The sequence below is a fragment of the Ostrea edulis genome, chromosome 5, assembly GCF_947568905.1.
Source record: "Ostrea edulis chromosome 5, xbOstEdul1.1, whole genome shotgun sequence".
In the NCBI taxonomy this organism is placed as follows: domain Eukaryota; kingdom Metazoa; phylum Mollusca; class Bivalvia; order Ostreida; family Ostreidae; genus Ostrea; species Ostrea edulis.
The window spans coordinates 29,517,650-29,544,621 of NC_079168.1; the positions used below are offsets into that span (position 1 = coordinate 29,517,650).

The window sequence follows — 26,972 nt, forward strand, 5'->3', positions numbered from 1 at the left end:
TTTCATGCATTTAAAAATGTCATGTTTTTAAACCCTCAGTAAGACAAGAAATAATTTTAAAAGCAAATATATATTAAATATTGCCGATATTTTTTTAATTTTATCTTTTGCATACATATAGGACAAGCTCTCGAAGATTGACCTTGTTTACCTGTAGAACCAGTCTCTACGTCACATGGATCTTAAACTTCCTCTTTCTAAATATAGAAAAAGTGTATTGGGGGGATTTTTTCCCAGAGTTTTAACACTGACCTCGGTGACAGGTAGCGTGCTGTAGGCAGTGAGGAGTTTGTGTTTTAATGAACAACTTTAGAATTCATGGAACTATAAGACACAATGTTCAAAGCTGACGGTAACTGGCGTTTTTGTGAAGGATGGTTGGACCATAAAGGAAAACAGGTGACTTTTTTCTTTCCCGTGTTGATTATAATAGTTAGTACGATGTACCTATACTTTGGATAACTGACCACGATCGTAGTTTGATATCGTTATCTAAGTGTGACAATGGGTATATTAGACAGCGTATACAGTCAAAGTGACATCATAGATAGAACAGAGTAAATGTGTTTAGATCTCTCATACAAGCTAAATTCACTGACCCATTTTATATGTGCAAAACATAAATTACGTATATGAAGTGTGCAAAAATGATAATAGATGAATTGATAATTTCGTAGTTGGAGCTGCGATCAGTTTTTAATGCTGTTGAGAAAGACTTATTACGTCCTTGGGACGTGAAACTGAAATTATGAAATTTTCTAACCGTGCAATAAATGTTAAAAGTTTGAAGTAAAGAAATAGACACACGCCATTGTATATGCAGGTGCTTCACCTTAAGGTATACCATTTATTGCACTTGACGAACGAAATTTAATCAATATGTAATCTGTGGGACTTTTAATAGTATATGTAAGACATATGAGACTGGTAAGGTTTTTTAATTTAAAAAGGAATATCTCTGGTAGGTGGAATATGAAGTCTGATTTGACAGGGGACTACCTGGTTTGGCACCAACCCGACTCCTCTGTATAAATGTGTACTAATTTCCTCTATCATCAGTCAGTGCTCCTCATTTTGCAAGGTGGAGCAGACGATCCTATGTGTATTCTGTCTGTCTCCACAACCCACCATCAGGGCGGAAAAATCTTCTGTCTAGAATGACAAATTTAGTGAAAATCACACTCCAATGGAACTCCGATCAAGACCGACTGGGTCATTACATATCAGAAAATAATGGACTTTAAACTAGATGCCCACTGCTAATCTTTATGTGTATCCAACCCCAACTAAATGCCTGACGCACTGACAGCCTATTCACCATCTATAGGTAGTGCTTTGTTATTGAAATGCAAGGAATCTTATTTACCACATGGGATATTCTGAGGATTAATCTGCTGTGGTCGGACAAAACCTTTCTCCACAATCAGAAGTGAGATTGACTCCCTGTTACTAAATGCCTACACAGATAGATAAATAGATAGATAGATAGGTGAAATTTATATTTATAAATTTATATATATATATATATAAATTTAAAATATATGAAGAATAATTAAAAAAACATATATCATATATCACTCATATTGTTTTATATTCCAGAATACCATGGTACCTATTGCTATGTGTCTGCTGTAGAATTGCTCTGGGTATTAAGAATTAATGCTTTCGCCGATTTAGAATGTAAAGAAATTTCCATTATATTCTAAGGTCGTGTTGGCGATGATTCATTGTTTTCCCCTGTTGTGACAGACGTATTTGACATATTATATACACCTGCACTAACACAGTATATGAATAATGATACCCAGCTAGTACTCAATCTTCATTTGATTACAATATTTCTTCCTATTCAGTTTATAAAAAAAAAGATAAAAATACACACACATGATGGTAAACCCAGACCTATTTTAAATGGCTTTGAAATATGGTTAAAGAGATCAACACTGTACATATACATGTTAAATAACGCACGACAATAATTCTTAACAATCGCGATCGATGTTGCGGTCTTGTGTTGGAAATTTTTCAAAACTCTGACGAAATATACTGAATAATGAGGTGATCGATGGAAACAATATATCAACTGTATATATCTGTAGTATCTTAATTTAATCCACTACGGACCAGACCCCATATTCTGTTCCTCCGCAGAAAATGTCAACTACACATTCCACTCTTTTGTGAAGCCCAGACGGGTCATCCATTCATTGTTCACCCCGAGTGCGCATCGTCACATCCACGACCAAATGTGATTTCAACACCGTTATTCACTTTAGATTTTCATGTGTGGGCATTGACAAAGAATATCACAGTTCGGTTAAAAATGTAAATTTGAAAGTTTTCCTGTGTGAACATACGAAAAATTACATTATTCGCTTCATAATTGTCTATTACAATGTACATGTATGACGACAAAGCTTTAAAATACAACGCAATGGCGGATCTAGAAGGGGTTTACGGGGGTTACAGCATCCCCCTTTGATTAAATACTTATAACAAAAATTGTCATGTTTCACCATTTTGGGGTCCCCAAAAACCCCCTCCCATTGGGAGGTGGAAACAGTACGAAGTTTGGGTCGCACCCCCTTTTTGAAATTTGTTTGAATCCGCCTCTTCAATGGCAATTGTGTTGCAGCACAATGCTTGCACGCACTTTATACCGGTACGATGGCATTGTACAGAATATTTGAATAGGGTCCTTGATAACTGTGTTTTGCTGGAACTGTTTCAGAATGGTATAAAGATACACCTATATTTCTCAGTGATTAAATAGGTATTTATCAGTTTAGGTGTAGTTTAAGCTCTCATAGTCTTGAACCCGGAAAACTGGTATATTCGTAATGAATCGCGTTGATTGGCTGACGACTGTTTAGAATGAAGTCGTTCATTTGTCGATTGCTTTATCCATGTGTCCCTTCTTATCGCAATCAGTCGACTCAGTCTACACAACATGATTATATCAGTGGAAAATCACGATTATTTCACAAACTAAATCAGGTCAATGATGCTGAAAGTGGCTCCCAACCGACGTAAAGATCCTGCAAAGCTCTTCGACACGGTCTTGATTGCAGATAACATTATGTGTATCATGCGTATATGTTTGTCATTTACATGTAGTCCTAAGTGAGAATGAACGTGTTTAGTTAATATGATTAGCATATTGTCTATATTTGGTTGCTGGTTGGTTGTATATTGTTTTACGCCCCGTCGAGAATGTTTCCTTGATATTGAGACGTCACCAGCTGTAGGTGAAGTACCACAAATTTAGACCTGTACTTAGCGCTTATTTAAATATGCTGAAAAGCCGCAAGGTTTAAAGGGCACAACGCATGTTTCTAAACTTTTTCATTTTTTCAGCAAATTAATTCTTTTCATGCCTAAAACTATTTTAAATGTGTTTTTAATGAAACATTTAGCGTAGTTTTCGAAGAAGGGCGCATATGACGTCACTGTACCACGTGACTACCTAACTAATTAACTAGACTTAAAGCAGATTTTTTCAATTCATAAGTGAATTCTCAACACAATTAAATGTTTTCTAATGTTTGGCACATCTCATTTTGTTCTAAACTCGCTATTTTCTATTGAACAGTCTAATGTAAACAAAAACGTGGCATGAGCCTTGTTTACATAACAGAGAATTGCGAGTGCTGTATCTCACTTATAACTCAACAACTGATATTTAAATTTTTGGTGATCATTAGAAATACTTTAGTTAAGCACATCGTGTCCATGCCCCTTTAAATCAAATAAACAATACAATACGAACGTAGCAGTGAGGGTTCTTAAACGTGCCAACGCCTGTCGCGACACATCGTCGGAAATCCACGATTGATTACGCTTCGTTCCTCTCTCCATCACCCGTGGGTCCTTCCATTCATACACGCTCGTTTTCGTGAATAAATATTTTAAAATATCGTCCAATCAAAGTAATCGTTATAGTAACGGAACTCTTCTGTTTTTAAAGGTAGTATCAATTTAACTTTGCTATCACAAGAACAAACTCCCCGTCGAGGCCTCATTACGTCACCTACGTACAGACCTCTCCTATGTGACGCAGCACAATATACAGATTTGTATATTGTGAGTCCGCGATTATCACACAGGCTAATAACAATAAAGAAGTAGTTTGTAGTTAAAAGCTTGAAAATATTGACATTAAGAGCATTATTATAAAAGTATGGATTTTATTTTAAACATAAAATTAATATGTTTTACGGCGTTACCGTGTTTGAGGGCGAAGCAAAAAAGTTTTGACATTAGTATCTATATCCAAAACAGGACAAAAACAACCCGAAGTTAGCACGCGGACGGAGCTGTATCAAAGCATCCTAATTTTGGACATTTGATCCGCCTATATATTGAACGCGGGAAATATAACGCAATCGATGTAAACAGTACATTGTGACATCATATTCAGCGTCGTTATTTAGCAAATTTACAAACATAGCGTTTGAACCACAACAAAAAACATGGCGTTAATCGTGGAGTGATTATATATGATTAGGAAAATAAGATTTACATGCTTTTACGGATTTTATGTAACATCTCAGAACGACGTGAACTAGGGTAGACGAGATTCAAAATGGACGAATACATGTCCACGCGCTAATATTCGAATTGACTCCATTAGGTACCAAACTTTTCAAGTTCCATAGGTATGGTTTAATTTTTCATTATTTTCCTATATTCTCCTTTTAAACATGTATATACGTGTTACCTATAGGGAGAGCTCCGCTCTCACGGCCCTTCGGGCCGTGAGAGGGCTTCGCCCTCTATTACCTATAGGGAGAGCTCCGCTCTCACGGCCCTTCGGGCCGTGAGAGGACTTCGCCCTCTATCAAAAGATCATTAAAAGGTATGGATACTCTGTTCAAATTATAGTGTTTTTAAAATGTTTACGTTCTTGTTTTGAACTGTTTACGTTTGACGTTATGGTTTTTTCGTCATTCTACAGTGACGTCACACAGTATACGCGGTATAAGAATTCGCTATCCCATAATGACTAACTGGAAGAGATTGGTTTGTGAGCAAACAAACTCTGGCTGAAGTTTGATCACAAGAATTGTATACCGAAATTGGGCTGAAAGCGTCCTGTTCATTGGACAAATTCGCTCAGGGTATACGATGAGCGCCCAATCAAATTGCCTCATTAATTATTCATGAGAACGAGCGAGTAGGAATGAATGGACCCACGGGTTATGGAGAGAGGAACGAAGCGTAATCAATCGTGGGTTTCCGCCGCGACACGGGACCTCTGTTTTTAAGGTCATATCTGAAAGACCCGTGATTGCCGAACATTTGGCGAAGGAGCAATCACTACATATGTTACGTCGCCGCGGTGGCCTAGAGGTTAGAGCGTTCGCCCCGCATGTGGAAGGCCGGGTTTCGAATCCCGGCCGCGACAGACCTAAGTCGTTAAAATAAGTAGTGACAGTTCCATCGCCAAATGCTCGGCATCAGGTGTGAATGTCACGGGTTCTCCGTTTCTGAATTTATTTTTCTCATCACAATTACACAATTGTATACAGAGATTTAGTACATATATTTTATATAAAAGTGATGTTAATATATCACTAAATGTTTTAAGGCATGCGTGAGTATGGAGATAGGCAACATATGCAATTTTAGATTCGAGTAGTCATTGGGTCGGGGAGCATAGTTTATTAATATTTCTTATAAAGGAACACAATTTTCTTAGAAAAGATTGCTCGGAGATTACCTTAAAAACGGATGTCCCGTGTCACAGTAGGTGTGACACGCTAAAGAACCCTCACTGCTCAATGGCCATAAGCGCCGAGCATAGGCCTAAATTTGAAGCCCTTCAACTGTGACGTCTCCACATGAGTGAAAAATCCTCGAGCGAGACGTTAGGCAATATACAATCAATCAATCTTAGGTTTGACGAAGTCATGACCCGAGCGTGGATCGAACTCACGGCGTCCCGGTTACGAAGCGAACGGTATCCCACTGAGCTACCAAGACTAGTCTTGGTATTGATAAGAACATTGCGTACATTTGGTGTTGATCAGAGTATTATGTATGTTTGGTGTTGATCAGAGTATTGTGTATGTTTGGTGTTGATCAGAGTATTGTGTATGTTTGGTGTTGATCAGAGTATTGTGTATGTTTGGTGTTGATCAGAGTATTGTGTATATTCGATGTTGATCAGATTATTCAGCAGGTTATGGAGTTAATAAATCTTTTCTATCTATAATTCAGAGTTGCGAGTACCACAGACGCTAGAGTTGATAAGTTTTTCTTTTTGTATTTCAGAGTCGAGGTTACGACAGGCTATGGTGCGTTTTGAGTTGATAAGTTTTTCTTTTTGTATTTCAGAGTCGAGGTTACGACAGGCTATGGTGCGTTTTGAGTTGATAAGTTTTTCTTTTTGTATTTCAGAGTCGAGGTTACGACAGGCTATGGTGCGTTTTGAGTTGATAAGTTTTTCTTTTTGTATTTCAGAGTCGAGGTTACGACAGGCTATGGTGCGTTTTGAAGGATCGAACCATCCACATTTTTAAGGAGAAAGATAACAGGAACGAAGACACGGTAAGACTCATCAGATCAACCTGTGTCGTGAAAGTGTAGCGGCAGAACTGTAGCTCTCTGGGGAAAAATCGGGACAGATCAGAGAACTTCAGATCAATCCCTTATAAAACCATTTGATTTACGACGCAGAAAAAACGCGCATGGTTGAGACCTTATATTTCTATCTCATAGAGTTACACCTGCAGTTAAGTATGGTGGGAAAACAAGAGGATTTTATCAACATGAATAAGATATATAAGTATTTATTTTTAAAAAGTCAAGAATTAAATGAGACATGTGATCATTACACACGTAATAAGCTTTGGGACGATTACAATGGTTCGGTAGAGCTCAGGATATATTTCTTCTTCATTGTTAGTGATAAACATGCTCTTAGGTGGTAGCGATAAAAGTAATTATTATATACTTTCAATTTCATCTCTTCTTTTTTCTTTAAAAGTTTGCGGGCATATATCACACGATATATGCCCGGAAACATTCCGGCCCGCAAACGTTACGTCACAATCAAATTTCTACGCCGTTAATTTTGAAATTTTTCGTGTTTTTCATCTTTTACTCAGTTAAACCGATAAAGTTATTGTTAAAAATAAAATTATTGTTAGTTTCTAAATGAAATTGAAAGTATATAATAAAAAGGTTATATACTTTGTATGGGAAATATGACGACCTCGTTTTTTGTCGCGAACGGACCTCGCAAGCTCGGTCCGTCTACGCGCCAAAAAACTCGGTCGTCATATTTTCCCATACAAAGTCTATAACCTATAAATATTCAACCACATTAATTGGAGTAAAGCAGCTTTATGGTGTAGATATTAACTTTGAAATGTAAAGGGAACACATTTCATTCACACGGAGTCACGCTGATGGCTACATTAAGCTGTGTTAATGTGTTATTATATGAACCCATAACAATAAAATGTAGCCTTCTCGTGCAGATTTGCTCTGTTACTTACACAGAAAAGTTTGATGACGTACTTGATTAAAATATTTTATGCTAATGACTATTTTTGGAATCAGTTCATATATCGTGTGTTACGTGTTATAAAACTTCACATGACGTTATTCATACAATCTACACGATATTGATAAAACTAGATTGGAATATTGGACTGTAAAATAAATGTACATGAAACATCACCCCCCGCTGTTTCCCTGAATATCAATGGTGTAAATTATTTTTATCTATATCTAACATTCGCAGTTTGTGATTGCACATTCTGAGGACAATCTCTAATACGTATAAAACTAATACAAACCACACTGGTATAATTATATCAACTTTGTAGCAATGCTTACCACTTGACTGGCGTACGGTTACGAATTCAATGTGGACAGTTCTTAGGGAGTATAACTTAAACTAGCACAAATCTAAATATTGTGACGATTATTGTATATGGGAAGGCGTTTTACTATTCATTCAAAAAAAAATTAAACAAAAAGAAATATCCCTAAAGCTAGAGAGATATCTCTTTGAATTAGATAACTCTTAACCTTTAGATTTGAGTCAAATGCTGTCTGATGTGTTTTATACCGATTGTTAGGCCGTTATTGGCACACTGATTTTGACTACGGATAATTCCGTTTACCTGATCAAGATATAGGGCTCACGCCGGGTGTGACCGGTCGACAGGGGATGCTTACTCCTCTTACGCACCTGATCCCACCTCTGGTATATCCTGGGGTCCGTGTTTGCCCAACTCTCTATTTTGTATTGCTTACAGAAGTTAGGAGATTGATCACTGCTCGTTATCTTCGCCTTTCATATTTCTCTTTACCGTAAACATATATCCCTTTATCATTTGATATTTATTGTCTTGATGAAATTACGGCGATTTTGACTGGCTGAAAAATGTGTTTAATTTCTGAATCATGGAAAACCTTATTTGACTTCTTGGTATTGATATGTCGTATGAATTTGAAAACAAAATCATGTTTTATTATTTCAACTCAATTTTTAAAATATTTACATGTAAATGATAATTAGATGATAAGAATGTAAGATATATCTCTCAATATGAAAGAGATATACATGTGTCTCAATATAAAAAGAAATATCTCTCTAAGGGAAAGAGAGGTGAGAAATATTTCTTACATTTGTTAATTCAAAGAGAAATCTCTTTTTCTACAGAGATACATCGATATATCTCTAAAACGTAGAGATATATCTTGTTTTCTGAATAAATAGTCAAACGGTTTGCGATAAAAATTTGGATTTTTACTTATTCATATAACAATCGACAGAAAACAAACTTTGACAAGTGATTGCATAATATTATTGACTCTAGGTCATGGCTTCAAGGTAAAGCTTACTGTTTCTCGTAAACAACTCCATCTTTGTACAAAGGCAGTATAGCGTTTGGATCGAATAAATCAATATGTGTATTGACAGAATAGATCAATATATGAATATTGACAGAATTGTTTTCATCTGATTTAATTCACAATATAGCTATAGAGTTCCTCTAGTCCTTATGAATCCCCTTATCAGGTCTATTGTTTCCAATCAATGATATGTGTATGCATATTTTCAAACAAAATTTATTCACACCGGGGTCGGCAATTGGGTCCCGTGTCAAATACACCAACAATTTATTTATTCACATTAGAATAACTTATACTTTAATTTCTATATTAAAATATCTTTCAATAATACATTCCCGGCGAATCCATTTCTATTAAAGAGATCACCGTGTAGGCAAACCTATAGGAAATAGCAGAACATACGATATCTCTTTATTGTAGACTACTGACTAATTATAACTGACAATGTATTTTGTCTACTTGATACAGGTGCTCGGTAGTATATACATTTTGTCTACTTTATGCAGGTGTTCAGTATTATAAGCATTTTGTCTACTTAATGCTCGGTAGTATATACATTTTGTCTACTTTATGCAGGTGTTCAGTATTATAAACATTTTGTCTACTTAATGCTCGGTAGTATGTACATTTTGTCTACTTTATGCAGGTGTTCAGTATTATATACATTTTGTCTACTTTATGCAGGTGGTCGGTAATATATACATTTTGTCTACTTAATGCTCGGTAGTATATACATTTTGTCTACTTTATGCAGGTGGTCGGAAGCTTGACCATCGACGATAACACGGAATGCAAATATACAGAGAGCGACAGAGATGGATACAAGTTTGAGCTGCACACAATTGGACCTTACAAAACCACACGTGCAAACAGATTTAAGGTACGTTTACATATGAGCATAGACATAGATGTCAGACATCAGGAATCTCTAGAACAATGCTGATTTAATCGGTTTGTGATGTTTGCATTTTGTTTTGGGATTCATCACAAGCACACACTCGCGCGCGTACAGAGGAGAGAAAGACAGATAGAGAGATGATACATTAAAGTCAATATATAAAGGCTTTAATAAGTCTTCTTTTCAGTGAAGAGTGAATGTAAATTTACATTACAAACAAATTGGGGATTTTCCCCCCACAAGCTTTCGGCCACCTTGGAGTTGGTAACTTACATTCTAAACAACCTGATTGGTTTGAAGTTTTGAAATGGATTGTATCTCACAATTTGTTTTTCTTCCTGTTCGAACCAGTTCTTATCTCATACTCACGAAGTTTATGAGTCGTGTATTTAAGAAATTACTTAAAACATAAATAGTTATAGGTGTACAATGCATATCATGGAATATGCAATCATATTTTGATATACCACTCCTTCATAACAGATAAAGGGCAGAGAATTTATAAAGCTGTCTGACCTTTGTGTCAATGGCCTCGCATGAACATAATCACAGTTAAATTTGTGATACATAAGCATTTGAGAACAATGTATCAAAAAATAAAATAATGTGGCCTTTTCACCAATAAATCATCCTTGGCATCACTTTTGTGTAGAAACTACTACTCAAGAAACTATTCCCCGTACTTAAACTGTAAAGCTAATTTCCCCGCGAAGACTTTTGACTGCTATATATGCCCAGGAAGTCAATTCGATATTGAACATAAGGATTAATGTTCTCCAAATTTAAAATTGCCCAGAGGCGGTGTGAACGACGCAATTATTCTGTCAAGACAGAAATTTAGATGACATTCCGTGAGAAAATCTTTGACTGTAGCAAGATTGTGAGATATAATAAAATGTATTTTCAAAACCTGGGATCATAAAGTGTCCATTGTTACGTAATAAAAAATCCAGAAAACTGTAGAACGTTCGCGGCTCAAAAATACTCCAACGAAAATGTTGGTTTTTAAAAAAAATGAAACTTGTTACCGAACCGAACCTCAATATGTGGTCACATAATATGACGACCTGTTGATTGGGTTGGGGGAAGGGGTGGGGTTGGTTCGCTGCACATGTACATTCAAAACCAAGATCATGATATTTTCTTAATGGTTTGCTTCACAACATGTTTTTCTGTTTTATTTTTGAAAACGCTATCTTAGAATTCTTTTGGAAAGAAAGTGTTTTCCCACTTATATGAAATTTCATCCTATTTTTCCATCGCTTTTCCAGACCAGGAAGAAGGTGGAGCGAGAAATGTGGCGGGCTTACATCGTGGGATTGTCTAAAGTAGGTCTGCAATTATGCTGTAAAACGATATCAGGTTGCACACAGATTACTAGTAGTTAACTTTAACTTGACATTGATTTTTACATTTATATAACTCCAACTTGGCGTTAACTGATAAAATTTAAAGCAGGGATAGATTTTATGGGTAAATTTCTCTTACACAAGTTTTTTAAATCCAGACATATTTGGGGCAAAATTACTGTGTAGAAAATTCATTATCATTTGACCTTAGATACAATATACATGTAGTTTGTACTTTTTTATAACGTTCCTGTTCTCCTTGTCGGAAATGACGTGGATTTCCTTTCGGTAATGCTATTCACAATACTATAGTACCCATTGATAAACGTATTCATTGTTTCACTGTATGCTCCGATTACCGATTTTCAGCACTTTTGTAAGATTGTATATCGTCGTCTGATTCCCCAAGACTGGGACCATTAGATAAAACACTGTTTCTGTTCGTTACTTCAGGGCAGAGTCCCCAATGACCTAGATTTGTTGGACAGTCAAGTTGACGAATTAAAGCCTTCATCCGCGAAGAAGCTCTTAGAATCAGTGGTGCTGAATCCGTCTCTCTCGGGGGCGGATCTAGGCATCAAGCACTGCAGAAAAGAACCTCCATGTCACGGTCAGAGGACAGCGGGTTTGAGGCCGCTAGTTCACACCCTAGATCTCTCGGAAGTCAACGTTCCTCGTCTTCCGGTTCCAGGGACACAATCAGTGGGGGCGGAGGGGGGCCTACAATGGTAAGAACTGCCACCAAATACAGACTATACATGTCTGAATGAAAAACTCATATTATCGTCACAAAATCACAGGAAAACGGTTCTCTGTTTCAGAGACATAAATTTACAAATAACCCAAGAATGGATGATGAAGTGCCGAGGTAAATTTTTTCTAATTATATACAGATTGCAATCACCTTAATTGCATCATAATTGATTTTTAATTTTGATAAACTTTCTTAGAATGAGATTGGATTAAATGTAGTTTTTAAACAGTACATTATGTACGTGGATTCAAAGGTTAACGTTTGTATTTCCTGAGTTTGAAGTAAGGAGATCATTTGAAGAAGAATTGATCTACCAACGTTTTTGCAAGGAGAGTTGAATTGTAATTTGATGTACCTTTTTGATTTTTACAGTTGGTTTTTCTCGATCTGCAATCGGGATTTAGCAGAGAAAGTATTGGTTAATAGTGGTCAATATGGGAACACACTAATGCGAGAAAGTTCATCTCAAAAGTCCAGCGGAAGTTACGTCATCAGTAAAATAGGAAAAATTGACGGGTAAGCTCTAAAGTAGCATATATATTTTCCCGATGTGTGGCCAGTAGGTATGCCGCTTACGATATTCTAGTGGCTACCTTGTAATCGTGAGGAACCGTGATTGATTCCCAATACTGGGGACCGCGGCAATCTTACAGAGAAATATTACATCCTCATAATGGCTGCCTTCCTTTTGAAATTTGAATGAAACTACAAAACATCAGCAATTCATATATATTTCTTTTAAATTTAAGATTACTACTAAAACTGCATTTTTTCACAGAACTCTTCACATTCAAAATATTATTGTACATATCCTCCACTTTCTATCCACGTAATCCCGTGGGGATCCGGCTTAAAAACAGAGGTCTCGGTCTCGTTTCATGACAGGCTCTGTCACGGTAAAGTCCCATCACTGCTACTGCCCAGAACGCCATGCATAGGTCAAAATATTTACAGCTAGTCACAACTGGTGACGTCTCGACGTAAATTTCCCGAATGCGACGTACAACATCAAACAGCACAAACTAATTGGGACACTTCATACGAACTTCGCATATGTTGAGTTTTAATTTCATTCCAAATGTTATCTATTTTATTGTGTCCTCCCCTTCAATGTATGCAAGAAATGTACCCAAACTATTTTTTGTGCATTTTTTATTTAATTACAAAAGAATATCAAACTTGAAACGCATAGAGCTGGCAACCATACTGTGTGCAGAGTGTTGTTTCGGATTAACAAAACTGTTAGTCCTTGTTGTCATGGTATGCGTCTGTCAAAATATGATTCACATTGTTTTATAGTTTGTGATTTTGTGGTGTACCATCGTTCATTTTCTATTTTTCAAGCGAAGTAAGAATAGAGCATTTTGAAGTAGAGCGCATCGACAGGGGCTACAGAATTAAGGTGGAAAATGATGTGAGTATTTTAAAACATTTGACTGAAAAATCAAGATGATATCATGCAATTGAATTCGCCTAATCCCAGACTTGTATAATCCATTTCAATATGAAATGAGACTCCATTGATAATGTACATTGCGAGTTCTGTTTTTATCATGATTTTTACACTATGCGCAATCCGACAACCTGTCTAGTCCGATAAAATACGTCTCCCACTGCAGTCCGGGTTAAGCAGGTTTGAGGGTATCTACACACAACTTGTGAATGGTTTTCTTTATTTTCCACGCAGCATGAGCCGCAAAAGAATTTAGTGGCCGTAATGAACACCTTCCGGTTTATAGCGGGGTATGAAAACACGATTCCCATGAAGACGAACGATCTGTCAGAACTTGGACTGACCGAAGAGGACGCCAACCCTTATCATCTGAAGAGGATTGAAAGAGGTGGTTTTCCGTATGCTTTTCTGAATATGGCAGTGGATCACTGGGCTATAAATAGCACGCTGCCATTTACTCTGTGCTGCGCATAAAATTGATCTTCAAAATGTTAAATACAAATAAATAATTAACACTATCAAAAAGTATTTTTAATACAAAATCTCATTTATTGAAATGATTTTTTCCCTCCAAAATCACGAAGGAGAAATGAATGTACAGCGACAGACGTGGTGTATATTTGATTACTCATAATGCACATTTACTTCCTATGTAAACAATACGATTTTGTTGTAAAAAATGCTGGGGTAAATTCAAAATGACGTGTCAGTGATTATTTTGGTGTGCATTATTTAAAAATATATTAGTTTAAAGATATTATAAAATGCTTATTTCTTATTGAATGAAATAATTTGTATTTAATATTTTTATTGATATCATGCAGTGAATTTGAACTGAACACATTGTTAAACTTATGGATTTGCATGTTTGGTGTGCTCAAGGATATGTTGGTATTTAGAGGTGGTCAGAGAATGACTATTTTTCAGAACTTCCGGCTATATCCAGAGAGCTTCCGGAACCTTTACCAGGTAAATACAAAAGACGAACATTGCATGAAGATTATATTAATCCATATATACGAATTTTATTTATGTCGAGTTTTAGGGTTTACATTTTATTTACTTCTTTACCTTTCTCACAGGCCCTTTTTGCAACTGACATTTTAACATTTATTTCATAGCTTCTTGCTTTTGGTCATGGCTTCATTATTAACACCATTAATACTATTTTTATCATTAGATTATGAGGAACCTATGCAACGTCCCAAAACGTTCAACCCAGGGATCCTGAAAAAGGAGAAAGCCATGTATGAGAGAAAGAGTGAGTCTCTAAAGAATATTCTGAAAACACCAAAAATACATTTCCTCATCTTTCAGATATTGGCTTTAGTTATGGTTTATTCAACAGAATGTTTGAAAACCGCACAGATGTGTCATAATTATAAATATTACATGCAGTTGTTTTAATAAAAAGTATTTTATATCGGGCAATAATTTCTGAGTCCATCTTATTCATTTATATTATATCAATGCTTTAGATAATTTTTTTGGTAGCTTTGTTTCTTTTCATCTCTCGTTATAATAAAAGAATTAACACATATAGATTAATTCATTTAAAAAGAAAGAAAAGCCCTCAAATAATCACTAGTTAAATATTGCAATTTAATGAAAAGAAAAAAATACTACTTACATGTAATAGTAGGGAAACCATTCATTGATACTTCTGTACTAAATAAAAACTCCATTCGTCGCTCCAGACTTTTCATGTATATCTTAAAATCATCTAACCAATGTTTGCGCCATCCATTACAACTAACAATTCATTTTGTACTTATTTTAAAACTTTTCCGGATGTTACCCGGGTAAAATTTGGAGTTTATGAAAGACCAGCGTTATGCAGCACGTAGCGACGTTAGCAAGAAATGCCTTCTTCAAGAACCCCCCTTTTTTGCATAATCACCTAAGCTAATTATGTAAGAAGTACCTCTAGCTTCCATTGGTTTTTTATCCTCATGCTACACACAAAGTAGAATTTCATTTTTAGTATTTATATTTTGCAATTTAACTTATTTATTTTATATATCTATTCTAGTACATGTATGTATTCGTTTTTATTTTGGTAATTCGTCAGCTCGCCAACGTTACGATGGTTTCAGCACAACAAGAAGTTCATTTGTAGACAAATATAGTAAACCCACAGCTCGTGAGTTATATGTGAAATCTACAGCTTATACGGCTCGTGTATCTTTCGCATATCATCATACGATACCGGATTTATGAAATATATATCTATGTAAAATTATGTGCAATATGGTATATGTATATACAGTAAAACACAGTTATAGCGAACCCTCAGGGTCATTCGTTATAAACAAACTTTGATTAATCTGGAATGCAAGTTTCCCTATTTTCCTCTCAAATGGGAATATTGCAATAAGCGTGAATTCGTTATAAGCTGTTTTACTGTATACTCTCTCTCTCTCTCTCCTCTCTCTCTCTCTCTCTCTCATAAGTTTCGTAATCTTAGCTCCTGTATAGAATGATTTATTTATAGTAAATACATTTAATATGAACTTTAACTTTACGTATTATGTGAAGTATAATGTAGCCCACGATATATCACTAAACTGTATTTGAAATATAAAACTATTCTTTCATATTCCATGAACTAACTTGAAATACAATCTGCTTTGTGCGCACCAGTGTTCGTTGGGTTTGGTACACGCTACATTCAATCATATTTACAAAGTTTTTTTTGTTGTTGCATGTACTAATGGAATACTTTTCTTTAATGTGGGGTATACATATGTATATTAACAACTCTATTATTTAATCTTCATAAAGAATCTTGAGTTTTGATCATTTTATACTAAACTTAAAAGTAATGAAAACCTATATATACATGATTTTTTAATATAATGTTATGAAATCAAACTATTTCGAATGTATTGGTTTGTCTCTGGGGGTAATCTTATAAATTACATATGGCCGTCTTATACATCTTTAGGAACCCCTTCCCCACCCGAGTTTGATCCACCAGCACCTCATCGAGAATCCGTCTACTACAACGCACCAGGTAAAAGCTAGTTAATAAGTGATCAAAAGTCAATCGCTTTTTAAACCAGTCCTCTGTGATTTTATCCTGAAAGTTTGCCTTTACAGACAGCGACACAGTTACGTCATCCCTCCAGAACCCACATGTCCAAATTCCTTCCACACCAAGCCCCCCACCCCCACATCCTCACACCCCCGGTTCTCGGGCATACTACAATGAAGAGGAATTCAAAGGTATGTATATGTATTTCAACAATTTGTTTATTTTTTGAAAGGAATACTTTGAATTTTGAAAGCAATTATATATTTTTTATATTTTATTTTAAGACAGTTAATTTAGAAAAAAAAAAAATTGAATGATTGCGTTCTGACACTCAGTGCCCGTTCCCGAGATTACGGCGAGATCCACCCCCATGTCACCTCCTGCTCCTTGTCCAAGCAGTTCCTTTTCAACAAAAATAAAACCCGGTACCTAACTGTATAGAAATCGCACTATCTAGCGATCACCTTTCCCAATATTTATTAATTATTTTTTTTTTACACTTTCTGTTTATAAAAGATAAGTATGAACATCATATACATGTACTTGCACAATCTTCGCAAATACCTGATATATCACATATAATTTAGCGCACTCTGCCTGGTAGCTCTTGTCACTGTTAAAGAGAAATAACATATGCAGTTATATTTAGTCGCTGTATTGACTGCCTTACGAATCATTAAAGAATTAAGTTGTTGGTGGATTCGGACCTCGGGTAAATTCATTTTAAAAATCTAACCCATCTGTGGATCAAGAGAGAAAATCTCTCATTATTATGGAGCACATAATGATGAGGGCTGATATAGACATTTTCTGAAGGGGGGTGGGGGTGAGCAGAAATGATTCTAATCATATATAGTCCTTTGGATTAATATTTCAAAAGGGTTGCATTCACATTTGTATGTATTTTTTTTTTTAAATATTGACTCATCTTTAACAACGATTTTCCACTTAAAGGTCGAATTTAGCTCAAACAAATTGTGAAAAATTCATGTCAAATCTTTACTTCGACATTTGGAATAATATGTTGTACGGTGTGACCGTTGAGACGAGCGAAGTTCATTAACATCTTGCAACACGACTTTTATCCGCCTCTTCATTTAACGCGGGAAATATAACGCGTTTGATGTAAACAGTTACAAATTGTAACGTCATATTAGCTGCGATGTTTTTTCTTCTCTCAAACCAAGTAAAAACAAAACGTTTGAAGCTATGAGAAAGCTTGTCTGGAATTTAAAAACGTTTATGGTACTTTCTAAACAATCTAATTATTTTAATTACGGGATTGTCAATGAAGTATACCGCAGTGACGGCGACATTTTTCCGGAGGCATGGGTAGTCCCCATCACTTTTCGGCTGATGAAGAGCAAACCACGTGACTCAATTGCGTAATCATTGGAGCGATCTCGTCGCGTCGCTTCGGGACGCGAGCTTCGCTCGCTATTATTTTTCAAACTTCAATTTAGATCATGATAATTGTCCAATTTCACGTCACGGTTTAAATAGAATTCTACATTTATGACTGGATCTTTTCATCGTCTGTTGTCGCATTTTCAATGAAAATTCATTTTTAGTACTTTTTTTTTGATGACCAAATTATCGAATCTACTTCTTTCATTGTAGTAACAATATAGTATCTTCCATTGACTTCCATGTACGTAAAGGGAAATGGCACAAAATGTGCATTTTTCATAAAAAGTAAATAAAATCGTGAAAAATTCGTATATTTTATATGCTAAATATATTTTAGGATAATCAGCAAACCATACATGGTTCTTTCCATATGAGACTTCAGCATTGGCTGAAATAAGTTCTCTGAATTATATAATAATATGATTACGGTGTGACCGTTGGGGCGAGCGCAGCATATCTGAATACATTTTCAAAAAATTTATATTGAAAACAAGGAAAACTGATCTGGTTCACTGTCAATACGTAGGATTACTGTCTTACTCTTCTCGCCAATGTAGGAACCACTTTAGCGGGAAATGCAACGAGCGTGTTGTGACGTAGCCTGGTAGTTGTGACGTGACTGTTTACATTTCTTTAGACAATATTTTAAAAAGAAAGGGGGAAGAATATGATTGTCATCCTTTCCTTTCAAATAAGAAAGGTTTGTAATACTTCAAAGATTTTTTTTATTATTATTTTACGAATCGAACCATCCGCCATTTTGTACGAGGGACTTCTGGGATTGGCGTCAAAAAAAATTCTTGTTAGAGGTTGAGATTTAGCTCGGATTATTTCCTGCGCTCTAGTCATTAGAGCTCGCAGTACGAGCCAGCGCTCCGCGCTGGCTCGCTGCGCTCGCTATAATTATAGGTAATTGAATATTTTCAGATCTGAAAGGAAAAGAGCCATACCGCAAAAGGTCAATGTCGGTTCCCAATGTAAAGTACCCAATGCCAGCTGTACCAATAGAGATAGATTTTGAGCAACCAGGTTTGTTTGTTTGTAATCAATGGTATGAAAAACACCCCGTTCTTGATATTTATGTAGATTTCTTACTGTCGCAAAAAATGCAATCTAAACATTATTATTTACATTTTTAATCTCTTTTCCCACTTCAAAAGAATTAGTTAAATATGACCATTTTAGACCGTCTTCATTACTACAAATTTGCACCTAAATTGATTGATTGTTTGTTTAGCATCCCGTTGAGAATTTTTCACTCATTGAGACGTCACCAACTGTTGGTGAAGTACCACAAATTTAGACCTGTGCTTAGCGCTCAGGGCCGTAGCAGTGAGAGTTCTTTATCGTGCCAACGCCAGCCGCGACACGTGACCTCTATTTAAGGTCAAATCCAATAGACCCGTTTGACGCGGCCATGGCACATGTGGGTCTCGAACTCACGACCTCCCGGTTACGAAGCAAACGCTCTACCAGTGAGCTACATGTACCTTTAATATGCAGCTTAACAGGGTATTATTAGTATGCTGGATGTTGAGTGCTATGAATTCAGACCTCTACAGGATACATTGTATACATGAATCTTGTAGCTGTCAGAGACGTAGCTCCTCCTAAATCAGTGGTTCCTAATGCCCCACCACCACCCACAACCATAGCGCCCCCGCCGCTAGTCGTCACCAGCCCAACCCAAAAGACGCCTGCCTCAATTCTGAAGACTGACAAAAGATCTCTACCCTCAATACCTCCAACACCTAATGAAGAACCTCGCAGCAGCATAGAGACGACAGCTCTGACCGCAGCACAGCTGGGGCTCAAACCAACCAAAACAAACCAGAGGGCGACACCAAGTGCTTCCAGGTACTAGTATATTCCCTAAAAATAATTCATTTCCTGTCTTTGACACTGTAGTTATTACAATGCACACGCACCTGTGTTGAATGAAGAGATTAAGCACGGATAGTTGCATTCTTACGTGGTGTTGGTAAGAGTATTGCACATTATTATTACACCCTTTTCGAAATTTTATCCCAGACTGCCAAAATCAAACTTGAGTCGCATTTTCTACCTGTAATACTTTTTAAAATTTTAAATCTTTTTTATCCATTTTCTCCACAAAGGACTACAGTATATGGGATTTGGGCCTTTTGATCCACTAAAATGAAGAAGAAAAAAACAATTATGAAGGATGTATTTTTATAAAAGATTTGATAATCTTCAAGTATGACGTGATAAATGTTATGTTTAAATGGAACTGGAATTTTTAAAATGGAAAATGGCACATTAAGGACGAAGTTTTACACGAATAAGACTCGTGTTGTTACTCCATATACAAGTTTTTCAAAATATGGGTCAATGATAGAAACAGTCACCCATGCATGGAGACGATCGATGGTTTCTGAAATAGGTCCCCAATCGTAGAGCAGGGAATCATGGGACAAGACTAATATTTACCTTGAATATTCCCCAAACTTGACCCAAAAGAAATATACATGTATTGTCTTTTTAGATCAGTCATTAGTGCGACCTTTGCTTTACATTGTTAAATATTGTACAGCATAGTATGCTTTTATTTCTATTTTACTATGCACGCAATTCCTGTGTCTACCTATTCACTATTCTTAACACCTGACTCCTTAACTAGAGAGTTTATGTATATAATCTTTAGTGGCTTCCCCCAGTCGGATTACGTGCCAACCCCCCAACAACTGGGTCTCCGTCCCGTAAAAAACGTTAATAAAAAGGACGAATTGTGAGTACAATTTAAAACCATTTTCTTGTTCGTTTTGATTCTAACCTTTGGAAGCAATTCCTCTACTAAACGGTTTTTTTAAAAATTCCTTTATATAGACCTAGAGTTGCAAGTTTAATTTTTTTTTTTAGTAACGTGGAAAAAGAGAAAATTTTGCGATAGGGAAAAGCTATAAATAAATTCAAGTTTATTTAATATCATGGAGTCTTGCGACACCTTCTAATAGTAAAAGAATATTTTTTAAACCGCTTTTGTGTGTGATATAATAGTCTATTTTCTGGGAGACTAAGGTTTTCTCTGCAGATCAACCAAAGAATATGAGGAAGCTAAGTCTATCCAGGACATACGTCGGAGGTTCGAGAAGAAAATTCCACCATCTACCGCCCCCAAACCCACGACGAAAGCGCGACCCAAGGGTAGGTTATCAAGGATAAATATAGAAATATTCGGCCTCTTCTTTTATATTACAAATATAAATTGGATACAAACTTGTTAAATTGACAAAATAAAATAATAATGAGCATGTACACATGTAAAGTATAATTTGCCTTTGTTAGAAGCACGTAAAGACCCATGAACACTTAATTGTAATGATGTTCTTTATTTTCAAAGTGAAACATTTATTGGTTACTGGTAACAACAATATTGACATTCTATTTACATGTATAATTCATATAATGCAATGACAACTATACATACTCTTTCTCTTCATAGACAACAAACGCCATTCTGTTTCTTCTCTCTCACTAACAAATTTTCCTCATCATGTGAGCAACGAGATCAAAAACATTAGTCCACATCGCTTTACTAACAAATCTCAAAAACCATCCTTACGTCACAGTGCACCTGTAATGCACGTGAATTCTCAGGAATATAGTAATTTGAGTGACATTGAAACGCTTAAAACTTCAGATGAAGAAGAGGAGGAAACCTACAATGACGCAATATCTGTCGGTAAGATACCTGTACATCTTATAATGGTGTATTCTAATGCTGAATTTAGATTTCTTTTTAAATTCTGTTTTCAGAAACACGTTCTTTCAGTGAACCTGCAATAGACCCTTGTCATTTAAGTGGTATGTTACACGTATAGAACAAATCCCTAATTCCCAGTGGGTTTCCTGAACCTTAAAGGTTTAATGGTTACTGTGAATGACTAATATTTAATTTTACATGTATATTTCATAGTTTCACTGTTTTCCCATAACACTTTTAATGCACGGTCAATATTGCAATTTCACAAAATATGAACTTAAAGGTGTATAATCATGATTCAATGTGGCAAATTAGCTTCAAACTGATTATTTTTCAGCTTTGTGTGGGTTCAATTAATACAGATGTGATTAAATTCAAATTAATTATTTTTCTATTAATCAATAGCGGAAGAAAAAACTTCTTTGCTTCTTTGAATATTTACGTTGATATCTGTTAAGCTTCTAGTGAGCTTTCAAATTTCACTTTTCAGCCTATGAAAATTCTAGCTATTTGGTAAACTGTGGTATGTTTAGAATTATGATTGATATAGATAATTCGGTAATTTGCTAGTTAGTGATGGTCATTACCCGTAGTTTTACCTGTAGTTTGAACGTACATTGTTTAGTAATAGTCATCTGACTTAAACTGCACAACTAACAAAAGTATTAAATTATTTGAATACATTGTGTTTTGAATAGGTGAAACATGCCAAAACTGAATGTAATTTTAACAATGCATCATGAATTGACTGTTTACTACGTCACAGACACGGCTTGCTACATCATTTGATTTTCTTCCGACTGGCAATAATTCTAAGCGGTTGGTTAAAAAAAAAAATGGGTTGTATGTGTCGCACACAATAAACAAAAATTAAAAGATGTTACAAAATACATGAAAATAGTTTTGATTGATGCCCATCCAGCTCGTGATTTCTATTAGGAAAAATTACCTAAAGGTTGCCATTTTGAGATATTTCAATATACAACGAAGCCTTTCCAACTTTGAACTTTGTGACCTTATATTCCAAATTGAGAATCCGATGGAGGCGGGCGTGAATATTCGATATTGTTTCTGACGGGTAAATTACTGAAATTGAATAGAAGAATGCTTACATTTCAGAGCCTGAAAGGGCTGCTGTCTCACCTCGACGTGCTTTCAGAGAATGCTGTACATTATAAACTCTTTATGATAGATTCAAAACTGTGAAATTTAATGTCACTGCCTAAATATTCACTGGATTCCAAACTGTGAAATTTAATGTCCCTGCCTAAATATTCACTAGATTATGTATCAAAACACATAAGCGCAAAATAGAGATTATTCATTCCGTTACGAGATTGATCATTGTTCGTTATCTTCACCTTTTAACCACAACCTGGTATATCTAACGTGTAGATTTGTTTGTTTTTGTTGCTGTGTGTAGAATAAATAACCATTGCAAAATTACAATATGTAAGGTACTAATACAAGTCTTTTGAATTCTGAACTTACTAATTATGAAACTTATTACTGTAGTAGTTCTACATTTAAAAACGAACAATATCACTACATGTATTTTCTGAAAAATTGTCACGAAAATTGAGAATTTCGTTGAGGATTGAAAGTCGTTACTCGTGCTCGTAACCAGTTTGCCAGTACGACCTGTCTTTGGACCAAATGCTGTCTGACGTGTTTAACACCAAATACTAGGCCGTTCTTGGCACATTGATTATGATTACGGATAACTTCGTTTACCTGATCAAGATGTAGGGCTCACGGCGGGTGTGACCGGTCGACAGGGGATGCTTACTTCTCCTAGACACCTGATACCACCTCTGGTATATCCAAGGGTCCGTGTTTGCCCAACTTTCTATTTTGTGTTGCTTATAGGAGTTATGAGATTGATCACTGTTCGTTATTTTCACCTTTATAGGAGTTATGAGATTGATCACTGTTCGTTATCTTCACCTTTATAGAAGTTATGATATTGATCGCTGTTCGTTATCTTCACCTTTATAGGAGTTATGAGATTGATCACTGTTCGTTATATTCACCTTTATAGTAGTTATGAGATTGATTACTGTTCGTTATTTTCACCTTTATAGGAGTTATGAGATTGATCACTGTTATCTTCACCTTTATAGGAGTTATGAGATTGATCACTGTTCGTTATATTCACCTTTATAGTAGTTATGAGATTGATTACTGTTCGTTATCTTCACCTTTATAGGAGTTATGAGATTGATCACTGTTATCTTCACCTTTATAGGAGTTATGAGATTGATTACTGTTCGTTATCTTCACCTTTATAGGAGTTATGAGATTGATCACTGTTCGTTATCTTCACCTTTATAGGAGTTATGAGATTGATCACTGTTTGTTATCTTCACCTTTATAGGAGTTATGAGATTGATCACTGTTCGTTATTTTCACCTTTATAGGAGTTATGAGATTGATCACTGTTCGTTATCTTCACCTTTATAGGAGTTATGAGATTGATTACTGTTCGTTATCTTCACCTTTATAGGAGTTATGAGATTGATCACTGTTCGTTGTCTTCACCTTTATAGGAGTTATGAGATTGACCACTGTTATCTTCACCTTTATAGGAGTTATGCGATTGATCACTGTTCGTTATCTTCGCCTTTATAGGAGTTATGAGATTGATCACTGTTTGTTATCTTCACCTTTATAGGAGTTATGAGATTGATCACTGTTCGTTATCTTCACCTTTATTGGAGTCATGAGATTGATCACTGTTATCTTCACCTTTATAGGAGTTATGAGATTGATTACTGTTCGTTATCTTCACCTTTATAGGAGTTATGAGATTGATCACTGTTCGTTATCTTCACCTTTATAGGAGTTATGAGATTGATCACTGTTCGTTATCTTCATCTTTATAGGAGTTATGAGATTGATCACTGTTCGTTATCTTCACCTTTATAGGAGTTATGAGATTGATCACTGTTATCTTCACCTTTATAGGAGTTATGAGATTGATCACTGTTCGTTATCTTCGCCTTTATAGGAGTTATGAGATTGATCACTGTTCGTTATCTTCACCTTATCACTCAATATACAGAATGTCTTGTTAGCCTGAAATACGAAATAATTCTCTTTAAGTGAAACGTATAATGCAAAATAACATCTTATTATCTTGATCCCGGAAATAAATGTACTTACAGTAACAAAATGTATATGTACCAACATTTCCTACAGGACAATTTGTGGTGAATTTTAGCAATTGGTGTGCATTATTTTGCCACGGTTATTATTTTCATAATATGAACATTTACATTTCATGCCTTTGAAAATCCTTTAAAACGAACTCAATCATCATGTACTTTTCAATGAATATAACAAAATTATGAACAAGAATCATATTAATGCTTTGGAAAGAAATTCTTTATTTCAATGTTTCAAAGAGTGTGAGCAAGAAAAATCAACTATTTCTACAATGCCCATTTGATCTTTATTTTTAAGCACTCCCGAAAAGGTCTTCATTTATCAGGAAACTAGAACAGCAGATCGGTGTCCCGGCGGTAGGCCCGATGGGCTCTCCTAAAGTCCCGGAAATAAAGCCCATGACGGAGGAAGAGGAACAGTTCTATGACAGTTGTAACTGAAATGTTTACCTACCTGTGATACAAGAACTTTTCTATGAATCATTTAGATCTACTCTGATTGATACATGTATAATTGGATATGTTATGATTTACATCAGTTGTTAGTATAGAGTTACTAAACGTTTTGTGTTTTAACGTATCTCAATAAATGCTCAAGAATTTTTTTTTCCGATCAAAATCTTTATATCATGTTTTATATTGTATGATATTTTTAGATATGTTTTTAAACAGGTATTATCATTTTAGATATAGATATTAACCTACATTTTGAAATACTTCAGTTTAGATATGGAATTCCATCATTTTGCCAATTTACATTGTAGATGATAGATTTGTATATATAGACGTTGTAGATTCTCACTAATGATACATGGTTTCCGATATTACGATTCCCAGCACCTGAAGTCTGTGATAATGTTGTGACGGACAGTATTTTCTATGCCAGTTCTACAAAACTCATTTTGCTTACCGTAAATAACTGCAACAACGCCAGTATCCAAACAATGGTCACCTCTAGTATGTCGTTATAATGACTCTTCTGTTTTGTTCATTTTACATTATTTATACATATTATATGCAATGCTTTATAATTGGATATGGACTTTATTATCGAGTGAGACATATAGATATTTTGTTTTTTGTTTTTATCATACATTTTCTTGAGTGCTTCTCACTCATTAAAATATAAAACAAATCCTGTCTTACAAGTGAAATAAATTCCATATCTATCTACAAAGCATGGAATTTTCTGTTTATTACAATTTCTTTGGTTTTAGAACATATTCAATTCTTAGAGGATGTCACAATCAGTTAACATGATGTCATAATCAGTTGTTATTTTGACACCGTGAAAATAAAGTGTTTCACACCAAGAAAAAATGAATAAATTACTATACTTCACTTGTTATAAATATATATACGTTTTACAACGTGTCATATTTTATTTAAATATTTTACCTCTATATATATAAAGCACAGAAATAGCAATGAACTCTTAAATGAACATAACTGCCCTAAGTGAAGAAATATTTAATAGAAAGCACAGAAAATTTCGCTTTATTTGGATTCCCACTTCCGCCCCTACCCGGAGTTGAACTCACGACCTGCGGAACCAAATCTCCTAGCAGCATGTAATCAGCGCGCTAGACCGCTCGACTATATATATATATATATATATAAATAAATGTGTACAAATCACTATTTGTAAATTGCCTAACATTTAATTAAAATCGGATGAGGATTTGTATGATGTAGCATAGTACCAACCAAAGATATGTTCTATTTAAAACACTGCACAGTTTCCTTTATAATGCAAGACCCATTAGTTGTTACGTGACAATATTTTGTTAGATATTGTTCGAGAACTAAAAGTTTTATTTTGTAGTTATTAAACATTTTTTTATCATCATATTATTAGATATCAATATTTTAATTAAACGAGGATTATATTTTTTTATCTGTTTTATGTTTAAAGTATATAGACAGACCAGGTAACCTATGGATTGTTTCTTACAGAAACGATTCAAGCAAGCAGATCTGCGACATTCAATTTCGTGTTTTGAGGAAACTCGATGATTTAAGATTTGTAATTTTGTATTGTAACCAAAGATATGTCTCCGTTATGATCAATATTCATGAATTGTAACTGTCTTTATATTGCTTTGGAGCAAATGTTCCAATAACTTAATAAAAGAGAAGATTAAACACGAATTGGTTTCTTGTGATATTTTTACAGTTATTAGGAATCCAACATGCAGAATTTTCTTTAAAACTTTACGATTATTTCTCCCCTTAGGGAGAATGGTAATCTGAAATAATGTATGGTCTGGAGATGAAATGACGTAGTGGTCTTCGTAAGCAGCCAA

General features: G+C 35.2%; 1 protein-coding gene across 13 annotated transcripts; it reads left to right on the top strand.

The window, feature by feature from the left end:
• The first annotated feature begins 145 nt into the window (after positions 1-145).
• Positions 146-26,817, top strand: LOC125650137 (proteoglycan 4-like). 13 transcript variants are annotated; one of them, XM_056165686.1, is made up of 21 exons: positions 239-399; positions 6,277-6,425; positions 6,466-6,552; positions 9,629-9,754; positions 11,044-11,100; positions 11,575-11,849; positions 12,248-12,391; positions 13,220-13,289; positions 13,563-13,716; positions 14,256-14,297; positions 14,509-14,589; positions 15,400-15,471; positions 16,276-16,344; positions 16,431-16,556; positions 18,703-18,804; positions 19,365-19,632; positions 20,441-20,524; positions 20,828-20,940; positions 21,437-21,478; positions 21,990-22,022; positions 24,965-26,817. In XM_056165686.1, the coding sequence occupies exons 2-21, from the start codon at positions 6,297-6,299 to the stop codon at positions 25,105-25,107; spliced, it is 2,217 nt and encodes a 738-aa protein (XP_056021661.1). In that variant the 5' UTR covers positions 239-399; positions 6,277-6,296; the 3' UTR covers positions 25,108-26,817. The 13 variants fall into 13 exon arrangements, with proteins under 13 accessions (XP_056021657.1, XP_056021661.1, XP_056021656.1 ...); XM_056165681.1 differs by lacking the exon at positions 21,990-22,022 and having other exon boundaries at positions 21,239-21,478; XM_056165688.1 differs by lacking the exon at positions 21,990-22,022.
• The last annotated feature ends 155 nt before the right edge of the window (positions 26,818-26,972 follow it).